This window comes from Homarus americanus, unplaced genomic scaffold (assembly GCF_018991925.1).
Source record: "Homarus americanus isolate GMGI-L3 unplaced genomic scaffold, GMGI_Hamer_2.0 scaffold41366, whole genome shotgun sequence".
NCBI classification, from domain to species: Eukaryota; Metazoa; Arthropoda; class Malacostraca; order Decapoda; family Nephropidae; genus Homarus; species Homarus americanus.
The window spans coordinates 1,915,046-1,932,721 of record NW_024723541.1 but is presented as its reverse complement, the minus strand read 5'-3'; the positions used below and the strand labels follow the sequence as shown (position 1 = coordinate 1,932,721).

The window sequence follows — 17,676 nt, the reverse complement described above, 5'->3', positions numbered from 1 at the left end:
AAGTTAGTGCGTGATAGTGCTGGGTTATATGGAGGAGAGAACAGCCTTTAGGAGTGGAGGCTTCCTGTGCCCACATATTCCTGGAATCCTCAGATGGAATTATTACACTTTCTTACCCTCCATCTTGACCGGAAACCAAAACGTCTTAAGGAGAGTGAGAAAAGAGGGAGAGGAGGGAGAGAGAGAGAGAGAGAGGGGGGGTCCAAGGGTTGAGTTCAGTTATATATTTATCATTTATCTTATTTGCTGTCACTTTATAGGACGCGTGCCGGTGTGTGTGTGTGTGTGTGTGTGTGTGTGTGTGTGTGTGTGTGTGTGTGTGTGTTGGGGGAGGGGGTAGCTTGTTCATGAGAGAGAGAGAGAGAGAGAGAGAGAGAGAGAGAGTGTGTTGGCTACAAAGGGTTGACTGAGAGGTCCTCCATTCACATGCACACACACACACACACACACACACACACACACACACACACACACACACACACACACACACGCAAGCAGTGATCTGAATCCTTAGAGGAGAGTGATCTTTGGGCTTTCGTCCCCTTAATATCTCTAAAAGATAACAATACGACCCTTTGCTTATAAGCCAACAAGCGTAGAGTGTGGTGGGTCCGTAGTGGTAGTCGTATGGTAGTCGTCCGTAGGTGGTAGTCGTACTTAGGTGGTAGTCGTACTTGGGTGGTAGTCATACTTGGGTGGTAGTCGTACTTGGGTGGTAGTCGTACTTAGGTGGTAGTCGTACTTGGGTGGTAGTCGTACTTGGGTGGTAGTCGTTGGTAGATAGTCGTGTATGTGTGGAGGTTCTCAGACGATTTCCCAACACTTAACCAAGTCTTACAAGTACTGCACCAATGGCTGTCAGCAATCTTTTCCTCCCTCCTCCCTCCCTCCCTCCTCCTCCCTCCCTCCCTCCCTCCCTCCCTCCCTCCCTCCCTCCCTCCCTCCTCTCTCGCTCTTATTGCACCATCGCCGGGATTAACTAAATGGTGACAGCTTATCGCAGTTCGTTGTCCCAGTAAGAATGTCAAGGTAGCTTCTCTTAAATCTAAAGACAAGCGTTAGCAGCCATTACATTTGGTCCTAACAGCACTTTGCGGGGACCGGATGTGGACAAGGACCTCCACCCATGTTTGTGAAAGTTGGTAACCCCTGCCTCGCCTCGCCTCGCCCCCCTCGCCTCGCCCGCTCGCCCTACTCGCCCGCCCGCCCACCCACCCACCCACCCACCCACCCACCCACTCACCCACCCACTCAGTGACCATTTTTAGCACGGCACACAATTCGAAACAAGATTACTTCATGTTTTGCCCCCATCTCTCTTTCTCTCTCTGTCTCTGTCTCTCTCTCTCTCTCTCCATCTATTTCTCCCTTCACTCCCTTTCTCTCCCAGTTCCCCGCCTCCTCCTTTCTCTTATCCTACCCACCCCTCCCTCCCCTCCAACCCACTCCCACTCACTCCCACCACCCTTCACTTCCTCTCAACCCGGCATGAGAACCTGAAAACTTTGTATTCGTTTTTGCAGAGGTTTTATGAGTGTTTTTATATTAGGTTTTTGGGTTAGGTTAGGTTAGGTTAGGTTAGGTAGTATGGTTAGGCTGGTTAAGGTTGGTGGTTGAGTTTGTTAGGTTAGGTTAGGGGTCACGTCATCTTCCCTTCCAAGTATGTAAACAGCTGATCAATGTAAACACACAAATACCTAATCAGCTGATCAATGTAAATATTCCTATGTAATGAACTTATTGATGTATATATTACCTGTACCACCTTCACCACAACTACCACCCTTACTACCACAACTACCACCCTTACTACCACAACTACCACCCTTACTACCACAACTACCACCCTTAACTACCACAACTACCACCTTACTACCACAACTACCACCTTACTACCACAACTACCACTCTTACTACCCAACATACCACCCCTTAACTACCACAACTACCACCATAACTACCACAACTACCACAACTACCCTTACTACCACAACTACCACTTAACTACCTAACTACCACCCTTACTACCACAACTACCACCCTTACTACCACAACTACCACCCTTACTACCACAACTACAACCCTTACTACCACAACTACCACCACCTCCATGAATGAGATATGAACTACATCTCACTACCACCCTCAACCACCACTATACCACCTTTCCGGTCACAAGGTACCCCATTAACCCCCCTGCCCCCCTCCCCATTCCCCTTCCCCATTTCCGCTAACCCCCCTCACCCTCCCCCCTCCCTACATCGCCTTCAAGTTCATCCTATCGATAAATTTTGAGAATATAACCAAGACAGAACCCGGAAATTATCCCTCCCACTCCGTAATTATTCTGTTAATTTATCGACAACAGAACCCGGAATTATATCTCACCTCAAGGTTATAATTTGAATGATTTATCCCGAAACAGAACCCGGAATTATCAAAACCATCTGCTCGTGATAATTTGTTAAGTGATTACTCGAGTATTATAGAATCTTGAGTGTGATTTTTGAATTAGAATTTGATGATATATCTGGGAAGAGGAGGAGGAGGAGGAAGAGGAGGAGGAAGAGGAGGAGGAGGAGTGGTGAGTGTCCTTGATCACCCAAACGAAGAAGGGAAAGAGAGGAAGCAAGAGGAGGAGGAGTAGGAAGAAGAAGAAGACTTGCCCAAAGCCTCCTCACAAGAAGAAGAAGAAGAAGAAGAAGAAGAAGAAGAAGAAGAAGAAATAACACCAACATGAGGAAGAAGAGGAGGAGGAGGAGGAGGAAGAAGAGGAAGAGGTCCCGTTGGTAGCAGGCAAAATAAGGACCTCACCACACTAGCCGGAAATCCAATGCTTCCTCCCTGACCTCGTGGCCTCTTCCGGGGCTAGTCCTCCCTCTCAACCCCCCACCAACCTCCCCCCACCCACAACCTCCCACCTCCTCCAACCTCTCACCCCCCACCCCTCACGGATAGTTTTTGCGGAGGATAGGGATAGTTTAAATAGGTCTTAGGATAGTGTGAATATCCCCGGGATAGTCCAGGTGGGGTCTTGGATTGGCCGGATAGAATAGGCGAAATATAAGCATCATGATGGGCAGGATAGTGTAGTAAAGGCTCTGAATAGTCGGGATAGGACGGGATAGGTTCTTTTTCCAATAGGCTTCTAAAGGATAGTTTAAAATAGGTCCTAGGAACGTATAGGGATAATTTAGGTAGGTCGCTGGATAGGCGAGGATAGGTTTAGGAATATTTCCCACTAGGCCGGGAAAATTCCCTACTAGAATCAGGGAAAGGAAAACAAAAACAAAATATAGTTAAAAAATGATTCTTAAAAATTCTTAAGAAGGGAAAAAAAGTTCTTAAAATAAACTCTGAAAAATTCCCTAAAGCGATCCCGGGGGAGGGGGAAGGGGGAGTAAGGAAGGGGAGGCGGGAAGGGGGAGGGGGAAGGGGGGAGGGGGAAGGGGGAAGGGGAAATCTACCATCGACTCCGGGAAATTCCCTTAAGCATCCAGGGAAAGTTTGTTGTAATGTTCTTGTCGGAATTCTTGGATATATAAATTATTTATAAGATGGACATTATTCTCAACCTCTACTACTACTACAATTACTACAACAACTACTACTATTACTACTACTACTACTACTAATAATAATAATACAGTAATAATACTAATAAATTAAGAGAAATATGATTAGTTTACGATGAAGAATTTTAAGGATTTTCAATTTTCTTCATAGACACGACTCCGTTTTCTGATGGCTAAAGGACAGTTCTCTATGTTGAAAGAAAATGTCACTTGGAGTCTTGTCAAATATATTTCTTTAACGGTGAAATATTATAAAGTTTCCTGCACATAAGACTCGCTAATGAGAGGCAAGGAAAGACTGAGATGTGGTCAAATAACACGAATTACGATACAAAAGGCGACAGAGGGTGATCTGAGTTATGTGTATAAGATGGAACTGGGAATTAATACCTCGAAATGTTAGGTTTGGGGGGGTTGTTTTGGGGAAGATGGAGGTGGGAATAGTACGCTACTGAGAGAGAGAGAGAGAGAGAATGCTGGTGTGTGTGTGTGTGTGTGTGTGTCTGTCTGTGTATGTGTGTGTGTATGTGTGTGTTATCTTGCCTTCACTGTGGACTCTGGCATCCTGTCCCGATTTATATTCTCTCTCTCTCTCTCTCTCTCTCTCTCTCTCTCTCTCTCTCTCTCTCTCTCTCTCTCTCTCGTGGTTTATCGCTGGTTTATCGCCCGTGTGTGAAGAAATGCGGGCTAGAATCTCCACGCTGGCGATAGCGGGACAGGAAACACCAGGCGACGAGCGTTGCCTCAGCCAACCAAGGCCCTGATAAGCCAGGCGAGTCAAGTTAGATAAAAAAAAGCCAGGGAATGTCAGGCATCCCGAGTAGAGCAAGCCAGGTTATGTAAGCGGTAAGCCAGCCTGTCAAAGCCAATCTATCAAGTCTGGTAGCCTAGGCAAGCCATCAAGGACTAGACAGCGAGCTAAGCTAAGCCAGTTAGCCACGTTAAGCAAGCCAAGTGAAGACAACAAGCCAGCCATCCATACTTAAGTCATGCAATTGAACTTTCCTGTCCATATTTTTTTAAGTTTCCCTCCTCTGCCCTCCCTCCTTCCTTCCATCTCTCTCTCCTTCCATTCCTCCCTCTCTCTCTCCCTCTCTCCCTCTCTCCCTCTCTCCCTCCCTCCGTAATGCCTAACCAGTCGTAGTTTTCTTTGTCTCTAATAATAAAAAAAAAAAAACATGTTTGGACACCATTTTAGGGGTGACAATGTGATATGTTTATATATTTTTTTTAATATAATTTGTGATTGTTCTGTTTTATTACTATGGAACATTTAAATAAACGTTGGGATATGTTACTGTGTTTTTTTGTGTAATAAGGAGATAAATAATTCGTAACTAACAATTAGAATAATGATCATAGGGAATAATTAAAAGGTATATTATTGAAGGTTTGAGGTTCTGACGACTATGGGTGATATAGTGTTTATAGTTAGTTGGGAAGGTCTGCTGTGTCACATTAGTCCAACACATAGTGGCAACAGAGTAAAGGGGGGGGGGGAGGGGGAGAAGGGGAGGGGGAGAGGGGCGACATGGGACAGGGAGTGCCAGCCAGCGTCCAGCAAGTGTGGCACTGTCAGTCATTCGGTGGTCCGAGGAGAGTGTGTGTGTGTGTGTTCTACCTGTCTCACGCCTGTGTTCTTCCCTCCCCCCACACACATAAACCCATAGACACACACACCTGCACTTCACACCTCTTCCACTATCACCTCACCACACTGCCAGCTGTCTTAACTAACACCATCTTGCAGTGCACTAATGACTTAATACATGTAAATGGTAGTTTGGCTTAGTAGAGACCGAAAGACAAACGAATTCCTCTTGCATGTGAGTTGAGGTAAAAAACAGCTAATTTGTCTGGTGTTTGTGATGTGATACGAGATACGAACTGTGTACTCGTCTGTGACCTGTCGATCGCTTTTATCCACATAACCAATGACTAACCTGGTCGCCCCTTGTTGCACCCTTGAATCAGCAAGACGATAAACCAGTGCCAGTGTTTGATGCCGATGTTGAGTGCCAGTGCCTTGACCACGAGGATGAGTGTATGTAGAGCAAGCCCAACACGACTGACCAATTATTACTATTTGGGTTATGGTAATGTCCTCTGTCTGTCTGTCTGTCTGTCTCTCTGCCTGTCTCTCTGCCTGTCTTGCTCTTCATGTTGTTGCTTCTAACAAAATAACGCCATCTGTGTGTAGAATTCTTCCTCACTTATGCTTATATTTCAAGGTGCTTTTATGTTATATATTACCTTGCTTTTAATGGACAAATGCTCCTTGATGTTACATTATATTTCTCTCAAGAAGGAATTGGTGAAAGAAATCATACTCGTCGGCATTTCTATGGTGATTATTCTCATCTCTTATTGCTCGTATTTCTATCATGTGGGGAAATTAGAATATTTTTTTTCAATAATTTTAAAAAAGTGTGAATATATGTCATGTCTCAGTACTTGTGGGAGTAGTGTTGACAGTCTGAAGTTAAATGATAGAACAAGTTAATTTCAGAATCTTTCAGAATTTCACCAGCCTTCAGGAGTTACCACGCTGGTCTGAAACTGTTGGTGATTACTGATATAAGCTGGTAACACTGCTGGAGGCCTGAAAAAGGAGGTAGTGCAGGCCATTGTTAGTTGGTAACACTGTTGAGGCCTGAATCTATGACGTAATTGGGTGTACCCTAAGCTGGTAACACTGTAGTCGTCTAAATATATCGTCTAACTGGGTTTGTCGACGCTTGGTGACACTCTTAAGGTCTAAATTATGGTCTAGGTGTATTTTGTCGATAGCCTACGACGCTAGAGATCTTGTAACATTTGTCAAGGTCAAAAACACTTGTCTAATGGAGTAGGTCGACGTTTGGTGGACAGTGGCTTAGAGGCGCGAAATATGGAGTCAGCAAACATTATTATTATTATTATTATTATTATTATTATTATTATTATTATTATTATTATTATTATTATTATTATTATTATTATTATTATTATCATTATTGTTATTATTATTATTATTATTATTTTTATTATTATTATTATTATTATTATTATTATTATCATTATTATTATTATTATTATTATTATTATTACTATTGTTATTATTATTATTATTATTATTATTATTATTATTATTATTACTATTGTTATTATTATTATTATTATTATTATTATTATTATTATTATTATTATCATTATTGTTATTATTATTATTATTATTATTATTATTATTATTATTATTATTATTATTATTATTATCATTATTAAGATTTAAATAAATATACCTATTCCCCCCTCCTGCCGGGTTAAGGTTCTAGGTAATAAATACTTACTTTCTTACAGTCTTTCCCATTTTAACTGAGTAATTAGGTCAGGAAACATAACATTGTTGCCTTCTGACTCTTACGTCCGTTCGTCCGTTCGTCCGTCCGCCCTTTTCACCCTTTTTGCTTGTAAGTTATACCGTAACTCAAGAGACAAATGGTTATAATATATTAAAATCAAGTTACATTATAGTTAAAGATTTGTTCTTGATTATTTGATTTAGATGTTAATTTTGTAGTTGAGGTAGTTATGTAGGTGTTATTGGTGGTTATTGATCGAGTGGGGTAGGGTGGGGTACCTTTAGTCGACCCAGCTGTGGATAGGTGCCGTGATTATTTTTTATTTTTTATTTTTTTATTTTTAGTTTGGAGGACGAAGACACTCGAGTGTAATGTACTGTAATGCCTATCTCACTCTGTTGTATCTACTGTAATCTTTGTAACCTCTGTGACCTACTTTCACTCTTTATGTACCAAAATATCTATGTATTTTGTTTAATATTTTCTATTGTTTGCGAGTGTGTTTTAAAACTTTGCTTATCTACAACAGTTTATAATAGATTTTCATGTCATTCGAAACAGTTTGTAAAGTTTTTTGACATATTTAGACACCAGATTCGGATTTACTGATTTTGTAAGTTAAATCTGTTTATTTGTGTTTCGGAAATCTGTGTTAAGGTTAAATTTCCGTGTTAGTTTTATGTTAGAGTTGATGTAAGTCAGTTTAGGATAGTCTTTTAATCTCCAGTTACGAGGAAAGTTAAACACAAGAAAGCTTTGTGAATCCGGCAAGAGAAAAAAATCCGTCACGTCGTCCCGCCAGCTGAAGGATGACGTCCTGATAGTTAATCTTACTTTCTCCCGTTAACTTTGTACATGTTGTTAATTAACGTTAACTGAATAAATACAACTCTTACCGTAAAATTTGGTGTAATTTGAAACTCGTATCTAGGATTTGGTATGTGACGTTATGACGTTCCCGATATCCGCCAGCCAGTGAGGAGGCTCCTTACATGTTACAGCCAACCACAAGGCTTGTACTTTGTTGTTATGATTTTTTTTGACCAATCACAAGAGAGTTTCTTATCCAGCTTCGTGTTATTTTTGTATACATATATAAATACTGTAATACTCTGTGTTCTTCCACTCGCAGTGATAAACAAAACAAAAAATACAAAAATTAGTTTGTTATTTATAAAGAATATTATATCTCTTGACGCTAAGTAACGCTGGTAAGAATATATTGGAACATACGTATAGAGCCTTTCTCATTTTGTTCTCAATTAGTTGTATATTTATCAATTTATTTTCTGATTACTTTATAATTATTAATTATTTTGGATTTATTTTTTTTTTAGTTATATTTGACTGGATATGGTTTGGGCTCGTATTAACTGGGAAAATAATGGAGATGGCGTAATTCTGTGACTGGTGACTTAGCGCCTCTGACTGGTGACTTGGGGTCCCTGACTGGTGACTTAGGACCCCTGACTGGTGACTTAGGGTCCCTGACTGGTGACTTAGGACTCTAGACTGACATATAGGACGCCATAGAACAATAGACAGACACCCCCAAGACAGACGCCTTACCCAGACAGGCTGACGGACTTCCCCCTGCCCCCGAGCCCCCCCTGCCCCCCCACCCCCCAGAGCTCCACGGGGCTAAGATTGTTTGCTCTTCACGCTCTGATTTAACGCCGCTCGTGTGATTGTTTGCGCTCGTTAGAATGTTTACAGGCAAACAATAGGGCAGAAGAAAAGAGGATGCCGCCGCGAGCGATGGTCCGCCAGGCGTTCACCATCACCGTCACCGTCCCACCAGAGGAACCCGTTTGGTGTCTGGGATTTTTTTTATTATTATTTATTTATTTTTTTTTTACGTTTGTTTATCAATATTTATTTCTTTTTTTCTTTTCTTTTGCTTATTTTCGTTCACTTCTTATTTTATTTTTAATTTTTTTTAATTTTTAAATTTTGTGTATGATTTTCGCTCAATATTTCCGTTTATTACTATTACCATAACCTGAAGAATCTCCATTAACCTAACCTAACCTAATCTAGGGTGGATATTCTTCAGGTGATCATAATGTCATTTACGATTTATAAGACGAATATTGTAAACAAATAAAAAATATGTAAAAAAAAAAATATATATCTATATATATATATATAAAATTGTTATTGAAAGTTGATTGTTTTGTCTTTGTGTTGGTAAATAACTGTACTTTTGCGTGGCTAAATCAAGAGGCGGATGTTTGTTTTTTTTGCGGTAACGGTGTGTGTGTGTGTGTGTGTGTGTGTGTGTGTGTGTGTGTGTGTGTGTGTGTGTGTGTGTGTGTGTGTGTGTGTGTGTGTGTGTGTGGTGTGTGTGTGTGTTCCCAAGTTCCTCATCCATCGAGCCTTCCTATCCAAACGCGTCTGGCTCCATCCTTACCCTCCCTCCCCCTCTCCCTCACCGTCCCTCTGTTAAAGTTCCTCACCTGTGGTCACTGTCCCACAGGTCACCATCCCTCATGTATACCTGTTCTCACACACACACACACACACACACACACACACACACACACACACACACACACACACACACCTCTTGACGACCCCTACCTAAGGTTCCTTCACCTGTGTTGCCTCGTTTAACTCCCTTGGCCGTGGTTATGATTCCCTCGCCTCCTCCCACAGGCCCCTCACGCCCCTAGGCACACTGTATGTCCGCCGTCTCTCATGTTTGGGTATTGTGTTTATGGTTCATCGTCGTCCGTATCTTCCCGCGTCCGTGTTTTTATGTCTCAGTGTCCGTAGTTTTCTTCCCTCCAGTCCAAATGGCTCCCGCTTTTTTTCCTCTCCCTCCCGCCAGTTCAATCTCCTCCTTTTACGTCTAACTCTTCCTTCTACCTCCACTCTTACCTCCACACTCCACATCTAACCCTTCCTGCTCCCTCCCTCCACCCTCCGTGCCCCGCGGCCTCTACCCCAGCCCCCCTCTCTCCTCCTCCTCCACCTGCACCTCGAGCACCCCCCCACCCCGCCCCTGTGCCTTACCCTCGTCATTAGTTCCGGGCGGTGAGTCCAAATGACGGAGGTAGTAGCGAGGGGGCGCATAGCCGCTGCCACAAACACACGGGGTTTCACCTCACGACGCCCCCCACCCCTCTCTCTCTCTCTCTCGGTTCCTCACCCCTCACCCCTCCTCTTCCTCCACCTTCTCCTCCTCCTACCCCCCTCAGGCTCTCACCCCTCAACTCTCCTCCTCCCACTCCTTAAGGTCCTCACCCCTCCTCTCCCCCTCACCCTTCCTCTTCCTCCTCACCCCTCACCCCTGTCTCCAACCTCAAACATATATAAAATAAAAATTTCGACCTTTTTTATATTCACCCTTTGTCTTATACTCAACCTCATTCATCAGTATTATCTTCTTCGTTATCAGATTTTGTGACATTATATACATTTCCCTCTCACACTTCCTTCTCACACCTCCCTCTCACACTTCCCTCTCACACCTCCCTCTCACACCTCCCTCTCACACTTCCCTCTCACACTTCCCTCTCACACTTCCCTCTCACACCTCCCTCTCACACTTCCTCTCACACTTCCTCCACACTTCCTCTCACACTTCCCTCTCACACCTCCCTCTCACACCTCCCTCTCACACTTCCCTCTCACACCTCCCTCTCACACTTCCCTCTCACACTTCCCTCTCACACTTCCCTCTCACACCTCCCTCTCACACTTCCCTCTCACACTTCCCTCTCATCCTTATTTTCAAATCCAAATTATTTCATACTTTTTCTTCACCTAACCTAACCTAACCCTTGTAAAGTTTATGTACTACTAAATCATCTTCACTTTATCATGTATCACCATTACTGTATCACTGTACCACCATCACTATCACTATCACCATCACTATCGTTATCTGCCTATAGTGACTTCAACGACTTACGACAGAGAGTTATCCACGCCGGCATGTGATGGTGGTGGTGATGGTGGTGATAGGGGTAGTGGTGATGGTGGTGATAGTGGTAGTGGTGATGGTGGTAGGTGATGGGGTAGTGTTTGGTGGTGGCTGATGATGATAGTGGGGGTGATGAGGAAAAGAGAGGGAGAGGGGCAGGGGGGGAGAAGAGAGAGAGGGAGAGGGGAGGAACACTGAGCTACGGGTATAGATGCATGAATCAAAAAGAGGGGAGAGGGAGGTTAAGACGGGGAGGGAGAAGAGGGAAGGCTGAGTATGTGACTATGGGGAGGAAGAATTGAGGGGATGAGGGGGGAGATGAGGGGAAGAGGGAGGGTGAGAGACAGGGGGGGTTGAGGAGGGGGAGCATATGAAATGAGAGAAGGGAGGAGAAGGAGATGAGGGGAGAGAGTGAGAGAGACAGGGGGGGGGTTGAAGGAGGGAGTGAGGGAGGAAGGGGACGCGTGTGAGTTACGGGGGAGAAGGAGGGGAGGGGAGAGGAGGGGGAGGAGAGACTGGCGGCGGCTGCCTCAAGGTGAAACACCGCCTGGGGGGAGGCTGGAGGCAGCAGGGGGGTAAAGGTCACCCGCTGGAGGGGGACACACCTGGGACACCGCACCAACACTCCCTCCAACCCTCCTCCTCCTCCTTCTCCTCCTCTTCCTCCCCTCCTGCCACCTCCTCCTCCTCCGTCACCACCAACTCTCCAGCTTACTACCTCCACTATTTCCTCGCTACGTTCCTCCTCCTCCTCCCTGTGCTACTCCCGCCCCCCCGCCCGTGCCCCATTTTTCACGTCCCGAAAATCTTCAATTGCCCCTCATCCCCCTCTCCCCTCCACTACCCCGGGCACTCTGAGTCGCTCGTGTTCTCCCTTAGGCACTCGGGCAGGTCCTCGGGCACTGCTGCAGGTCCTCGGGCACTGTGGCAGGTCCTCGGGCACTGCGGTAGGTCCTCGGGCCTTTGTGACTCATTCAGAAAAGTTCCTGGCATTCTGGGTCGCTCGTGTTCTCCCAGAGGCACTCAGACGAGTCATTGGGCATTCTAGGTCGCTCAGACAAATCCCCGGGCAGTCTGAGTCATTCGTGCAGGTCCCTGGTTACTAGCGTCCTCCTCCCGGACACTCCAAACATGGCGTCATGACTCACCTGTGACTCGAGTAACAGGGGCGTTTTGTAAGGTTCAGTCCTGCCCCCCCCCCCCCCCCCTTAGGACCAGACGTGCCGCGTTTGTCAACAAGTGTGAGTGTGAACCTGACGCAGCCACACCTCCCTCCCTTTCACCTGTACATTCTCACCTGTTCTCTTTCCCCTCCTTATCCCCCATCACCTCTTGCGTTCCTTTTCCTGCCTATTCCACCTCTCTTCATCTATTCCTCACCCTTCTTTCTCTCACCTTCACGTACCTACCTTACCTACTTTACCTACCTCTCACCTGTACCGCTGCATCATCATCAACACCTCTCTTTCACGCCTCAACACCACCCTCCTTCACGCCCACCTTCCCCACACACGCCTTCGTCACCGTGGTCAGGCAGACACGGGTTGGGAGGCAGTGTAGCGCGTGAAGATGGAAACTCACCTGAGCTACCGCGAGATACAATACATTATTAAACCTTACCCTTACGATGCAATGGATATCTTTTTACTTTCATTGTTGCAGTGATGTCTTGCAGTAGTGGGTAAACGTTTGCAATATGGAACAAATATATGATCATTGCACTGCTGGTTACACTGAGGCTGGTGTTTATTGTAATGGTATTTGATGGGACGAGGAAGTACTGTCACAAGCACGGTATACGGAGGCCATCTATCCATTGACGGGAATACTCATTGATGTCGAAGGTCCTTACCAGAGCGGATCATTCCTCCCTCTCCCCCTCCCTCTCCTCTCCCCTCCTCTCCTCTCCCCGTCATAATACATAACCCTGATATGTATACCTTATCGCAAGTCAAGATACATAATTTTTACTTTCAGGTATACATGAATTTATGTATACGTGTATTTATATATCCATGTATTATTTAGGTGTATAACCTAATTATCCATTATATATTATTTTTTGGTTTTAATTAATATATACATTTTATTATTCATATTCATCTGTTATTTTATTTAAAGTTTATTATATTATATCTTTACTAATTAAGATACGTGTTTGATATTTTTTTGTAATTATTATACATATAAATTAGTATTAGGCAACATGTGAACTCCTATTGCTAAGTTTTTATATAAGTCTTGTGTCTGTCTGTCTGCCTGTCTGTCTGTCTGTCTGCCTGTGTCTGTCTGTCTGTGTCTGTCTGTCAAGTGTGAGTGTAGGAGTCATACTAACCCCCTCCCCCCCTTTGTGTAGTATGAGGATAAGGAACTCACCCTAATCCATCTATTCCTTCTTTTACAGATGTGGAAGAGGAGACCGCCTCGCTGGCTCATGTCCCTTCCACCTTCCACGAGTATGTTCCAGACTTCAATGAATTTCTGGAAGGGTATGGCGGCCCCCTTCCAGAACACCGTCTCAACCCTGTCCTGACCTCCTCTTCCTCTTCGTCCTCCTCACATGGTCCACCAGCGACTTCTTCTGTGCCCTCGTCACTTCCTCCTCAAGTTGTGGTGTCTTCTACGGCGTCGTCTTCGTCAGGGACTACCACCTCGCCCTCCAATACATCGTCCAGCACGCCCCATCCACCACCAGCACAGTCACTACAGTATCTAGACGGTAAGTGCCTCCTCGTCTTTGTGTTCTTTCTCCTATTTTTCGTCTTTTTCTTCTTCTTCGTTCTCTTCCCCCTCCTCTTCTTCTTCCTCTTCTTTGTCTCCCCTTCTCTTTTTCCTCCTTCTCTTCGTTGTCCTCCTCCCCCTCTTCCTCTTCATTCTTTTTTTCTCCCTTTCCTCTTCCTCTTCCTCCACCACCTTCTCTTTCGCCTCCTCCTCCTCCTCCTCCTCTTCCTCTTTATCCTTCTCCTTCTCTTCTTTTTTACTCATATAGTTTGGAGGATTAATTCCACATGTTTATTAAATCCTCTGTATAGGAGGAGATTAATAGCATGAGAGGGGATTTATCATGCCTCTATTAAAGCTTGTGTGGTAAAGGGATTTATGCTTCACTGATCTATGTATGAGAAAGGGATTTATCATGCTTTTATTTCTCTATAGGAAGGGATTTATTTGCGCCCCTTTTTTGTTATGCTTTTTTGGGGGGATTACCGATGGTTTCTCCTACACAATATTTTTTCAGCTCCTGATTTCTATATGGTGGTGGATTAAATATTTTTATTTCTTATTCGTGAGTAGAGGATTACAACCCTCTCTTCTAATTGGCTGGGGGGATTACAACCCTTTCTCCTAATTGGCTGGGGGATTACAACCCTCTCTCCTAATTGGCAGGGAGGATTACAACCCTCTCTTCTAATTGGCAGGGAGGATTACAACCCTCTCTTCTAATTGGCAGGGAGGATTACAACCCTCTCCTCTGAATGGCCGGAAAAAAAGATCTGGCCTTGGAAGCGAATTCACAGAGAACCGTAACTTAATTTAACCCTCAACTGTCTTAAAAATCAACCTTTCCTCCTGAAGTTCAAGTCTCAGTGTACTTTGGACGCCATACTTGTTGTCATTTCCTCGCCTTAACATTACACTCAGACACTTTCTTAGTAGGGATTTTTTTTTTGAGTTGTACGTACCTGTGAGAGTACTGTTCCCAGGGCCTTACCTCCAATTACTGCACAGGTGTGGGTTACTTTCGAGGTTACCTGGACAAAGCCACACAGGTTATAATTATTATTATTATTATTATTATTATTATTATTAGTGTTTTGATATATTGCGTTTTAGGGTAAGTTATTGTATTGTTCATTAATGATAAACTCTACTTGAATGTATGTATGTATGTATGTATGTATGTATGTATGTATGTATGTATGTACTGTATGTATGTATGTATGTATGTATGTATGTATGTATGTATGTATGTATGTACTGTATGTATGTATGTAATAATCATTTAAATAAAAATATCATTATCGTCTCTCCATTTAAAAGCAAAAACAAAAACTATAACAAATACAAAAACACGAAACTATAAGATAATAATTCAGGTTTATATTGAAAATAAAATAAAATAATAATCAACCCCAAATTAGATCAACAATAGTCTAAAATTTCCCATCCATTAAAAGGAAAAAACAAAACAAAATTATCATAGAAAAAACAAAACAATAGCCAAGAAATTTCCAGATTGCATTAAGGAGAAAATAAATATCCCATAATATTTTTTTTGAGAGAACAGATAAACAAAAGTTAATCCTTGTATAAATTCCACGTAATCCCTGAGACAGAGGTAAGAGATTAGACGGAGGGCAGGACGGTACTCCCTACCTGTGTTTGTCATTAGATCCAGGTCGTAAAAACGTGAGGGCCGCCATTCGGGTGCCCGCGGTTCAGAGGTCCAGAACGGATGGTCGCCTCACACACGGCAGTAATGTAGTGTAATTCTCAGCGGGACGACACACACACACACACACACACACACACACACACACACACACACACACACACACACACACACACACACACACACACACACATTCTTAAGTATTAATTACCCTCTTTAGGCCTTTTATATAGGGATAATAGTGTGTGCTTTTATCGTATTAGGAATGGATGACTTTTTTCAAGGCTTTTTTTTTATACCAGCCCTTAATTTACCCTTAGGGCTATTTATCAAGGGATTTCACTGGGTATTATTTTCGTTTTTGGTAATTTATATATAAGCTAAGGTTCCAATGGGCCATACACATTTGTAAAGCGTCTTAAGGCCTTATTTATATATGTCTGTGTGTGTGTGTGTGTGTATAAGTAATGTATATAACAGGGAAGGATCATAAAGTTAGGTATATAATGATTATAGAATTTATATTACACTTATAATGTCTTTTATGTCATTTTTTTCCTTTGGGCATCATAGAAAATGGGAAAATTACAGAAAATGGGAAAATTACAGAAAATGGGAAAATTACAGAAAATGGGAAAATACAGAAAATAGGAAAATTACAGAAAATGGGAAAAAATACAAAAAATAGGAAAACATACAGAAAATAGGAAAATAATAAAGCATGGAAATTCTAAATACTATTGAGCATTTTTAAAGTTTTGCTAAATAAAGTGACAAAAATATGACCTTCGACTTTTGGATGATACGGGAATTAAAATCATGAGATGAATTCCAGCGATGCAGGTTAGACTTTGCGGATATTGTGAAGAGGGAAGAGAGGAAATGAATGATTATGGAAGAGCCAAAAAAATTATAAAATGACTGGGAGTAATTTTAGACACAAGGACAAGGTGATGATGACCATGTTAAGTGAGAAGAACGTGAATGAATGTTAATGTAGGAAGAGAAGACGAAGAGGAAATGATGATAAAGATGGGGTTAGGATAATGAAGATGACACTCTCTCTCTCTCTCTCTCTCTCTCTCTCTCTCTCTCTCTCTCTCTCTCTCTCTCTCTCACATGCGTATTTAATCGTATAAATCTTATTAAAACTCCCAGGACGATGACGGTCATTACAACTCACAATACACAATGCACTGGGAATAATAAGAGAGTGATGGTAGTGGTTGATAAGTGATGGTAGTGATGATGGTGAGAGTGGTGATGATGGTGATGATAGTGGTGGTGAAAATAGTGATGATGGTGAGAGTGGTGATGATGGTGAGTGGTGGTGATGATGGTGACAGTGAAGACATGACACATTCCCCAGTAACTCCCATTTCCTGATGGTGGAGGGTGATAGTGAGGTAGACAATGGTGATGATGGTGATGGTGATAATGATGGTGATAATGAAGGTAACGAGGGCTGGGACGAGGGTGGGCGTGCCCGCTTTAACGCCAGAATTACCGGAAGTTGAGTCACCTAACCGGAAAAAATGGACGGAGGTAAAGTGAGGGACGGGGAGAGTGAGAGACAGGGAGAGTGAGAGACAGAGGAGGGGAGAGAGAGTGGAGGGACAGGAGATATGGGAGGGACAGGGAGGAGAGATATCAGGGAGAGGGAGGGACAGGGAGGATGGGAGTGGGGGACGAGGGAGAGCAGGGACAGGGGAGGAGTGAGGACAGGAGAGAGAGTGGGGGACAGGGAGTGGAGGGACAGGGAGGGAGAGTGAGGGATGATGGGAGAGTGGAGGGAGGACAGGAGGGAGGGAGTGAGGGACAGGTGGGAGAGGAGGGACAGGAGGAGAGCGGGAGGGGACAGGGAGGGAGGAGCAGAGGGACAGGGAGAGCAGACAGGGAGAGAGAGTGGGGACAGGGGAGGAGTGAGGACAGGAGAGCAGAGGGACAGGGAGGGAGGAGTGAGGACAGGGAGAGTGAGGGATGGGGAGGAGGAGGGGACAGGAGCGAGTAGACAGAGAGGAGTGAGGGACAGAGGGAGTGAGGACAGGGAGGGAGAGTGGAGGAATGAGGGGGGAGGAGTGGAGGGACAGAGGAGTGGAGACAGGGAGAGAGTGAGGGAGGAGGGAGAGTGAGGGACAGGGAGAGTGAGAGACAGGGAGGGAGAGTGAGGGACAGGGAGAGTGAGAGGTAGGGAGAGACAGTGAGAGAGAGGTAGAAGGAATGTGAGTGGGAGGGACAAGAAATGAGAATATGGGAAAGGGAGAGGGAATGAGTGAGAGGGACGGATAAGGGAAGTGAGGTAATGGGAGGGGATGGAGGGATAAAATGATGGAAAAAGAGGGAATAGAAGTGAAAGGGAATAAGGGAGAGAGGGAGGAAAGGAGAGGAAAGACACACTGTATTTTTCTCTCCATACCATCACATAGATCGGTCACC

The 17,676-nt window shown here is 44.0% G+C and overlaps 1 protein-coding gene across 5 annotated transcripts in view; it reads left to right on the top strand.

Annotated features, from left to right (window-relative positions):
* Positions 1 to 17,676, top strand: part of LOC121863505 (ETS-like protein pointed) — a 162,190-nt gene that overhangs the window by 124,163 nt on the left and 20,351 nt on the right. For 4 of the 5 annotated variants that reach the window (XM_042362179.1, XM_042362178.1, XM_042362182.1 and 1 more), the window contains one exon: positions 13,252 to 13,566. In XM_042362179.1, coding sequence (XP_042218113.1) covers positions 13,252 to 13,566 — 315 coding nt within the window. Of the gene's footprint in view, positions 1 to 5,174; positions 5,672 to 13,251; positions 13,567 to 17,676 lie in introns of those variants that run through there. The other variant, XM_042362183.1, reaches the window with a different exon arrangement.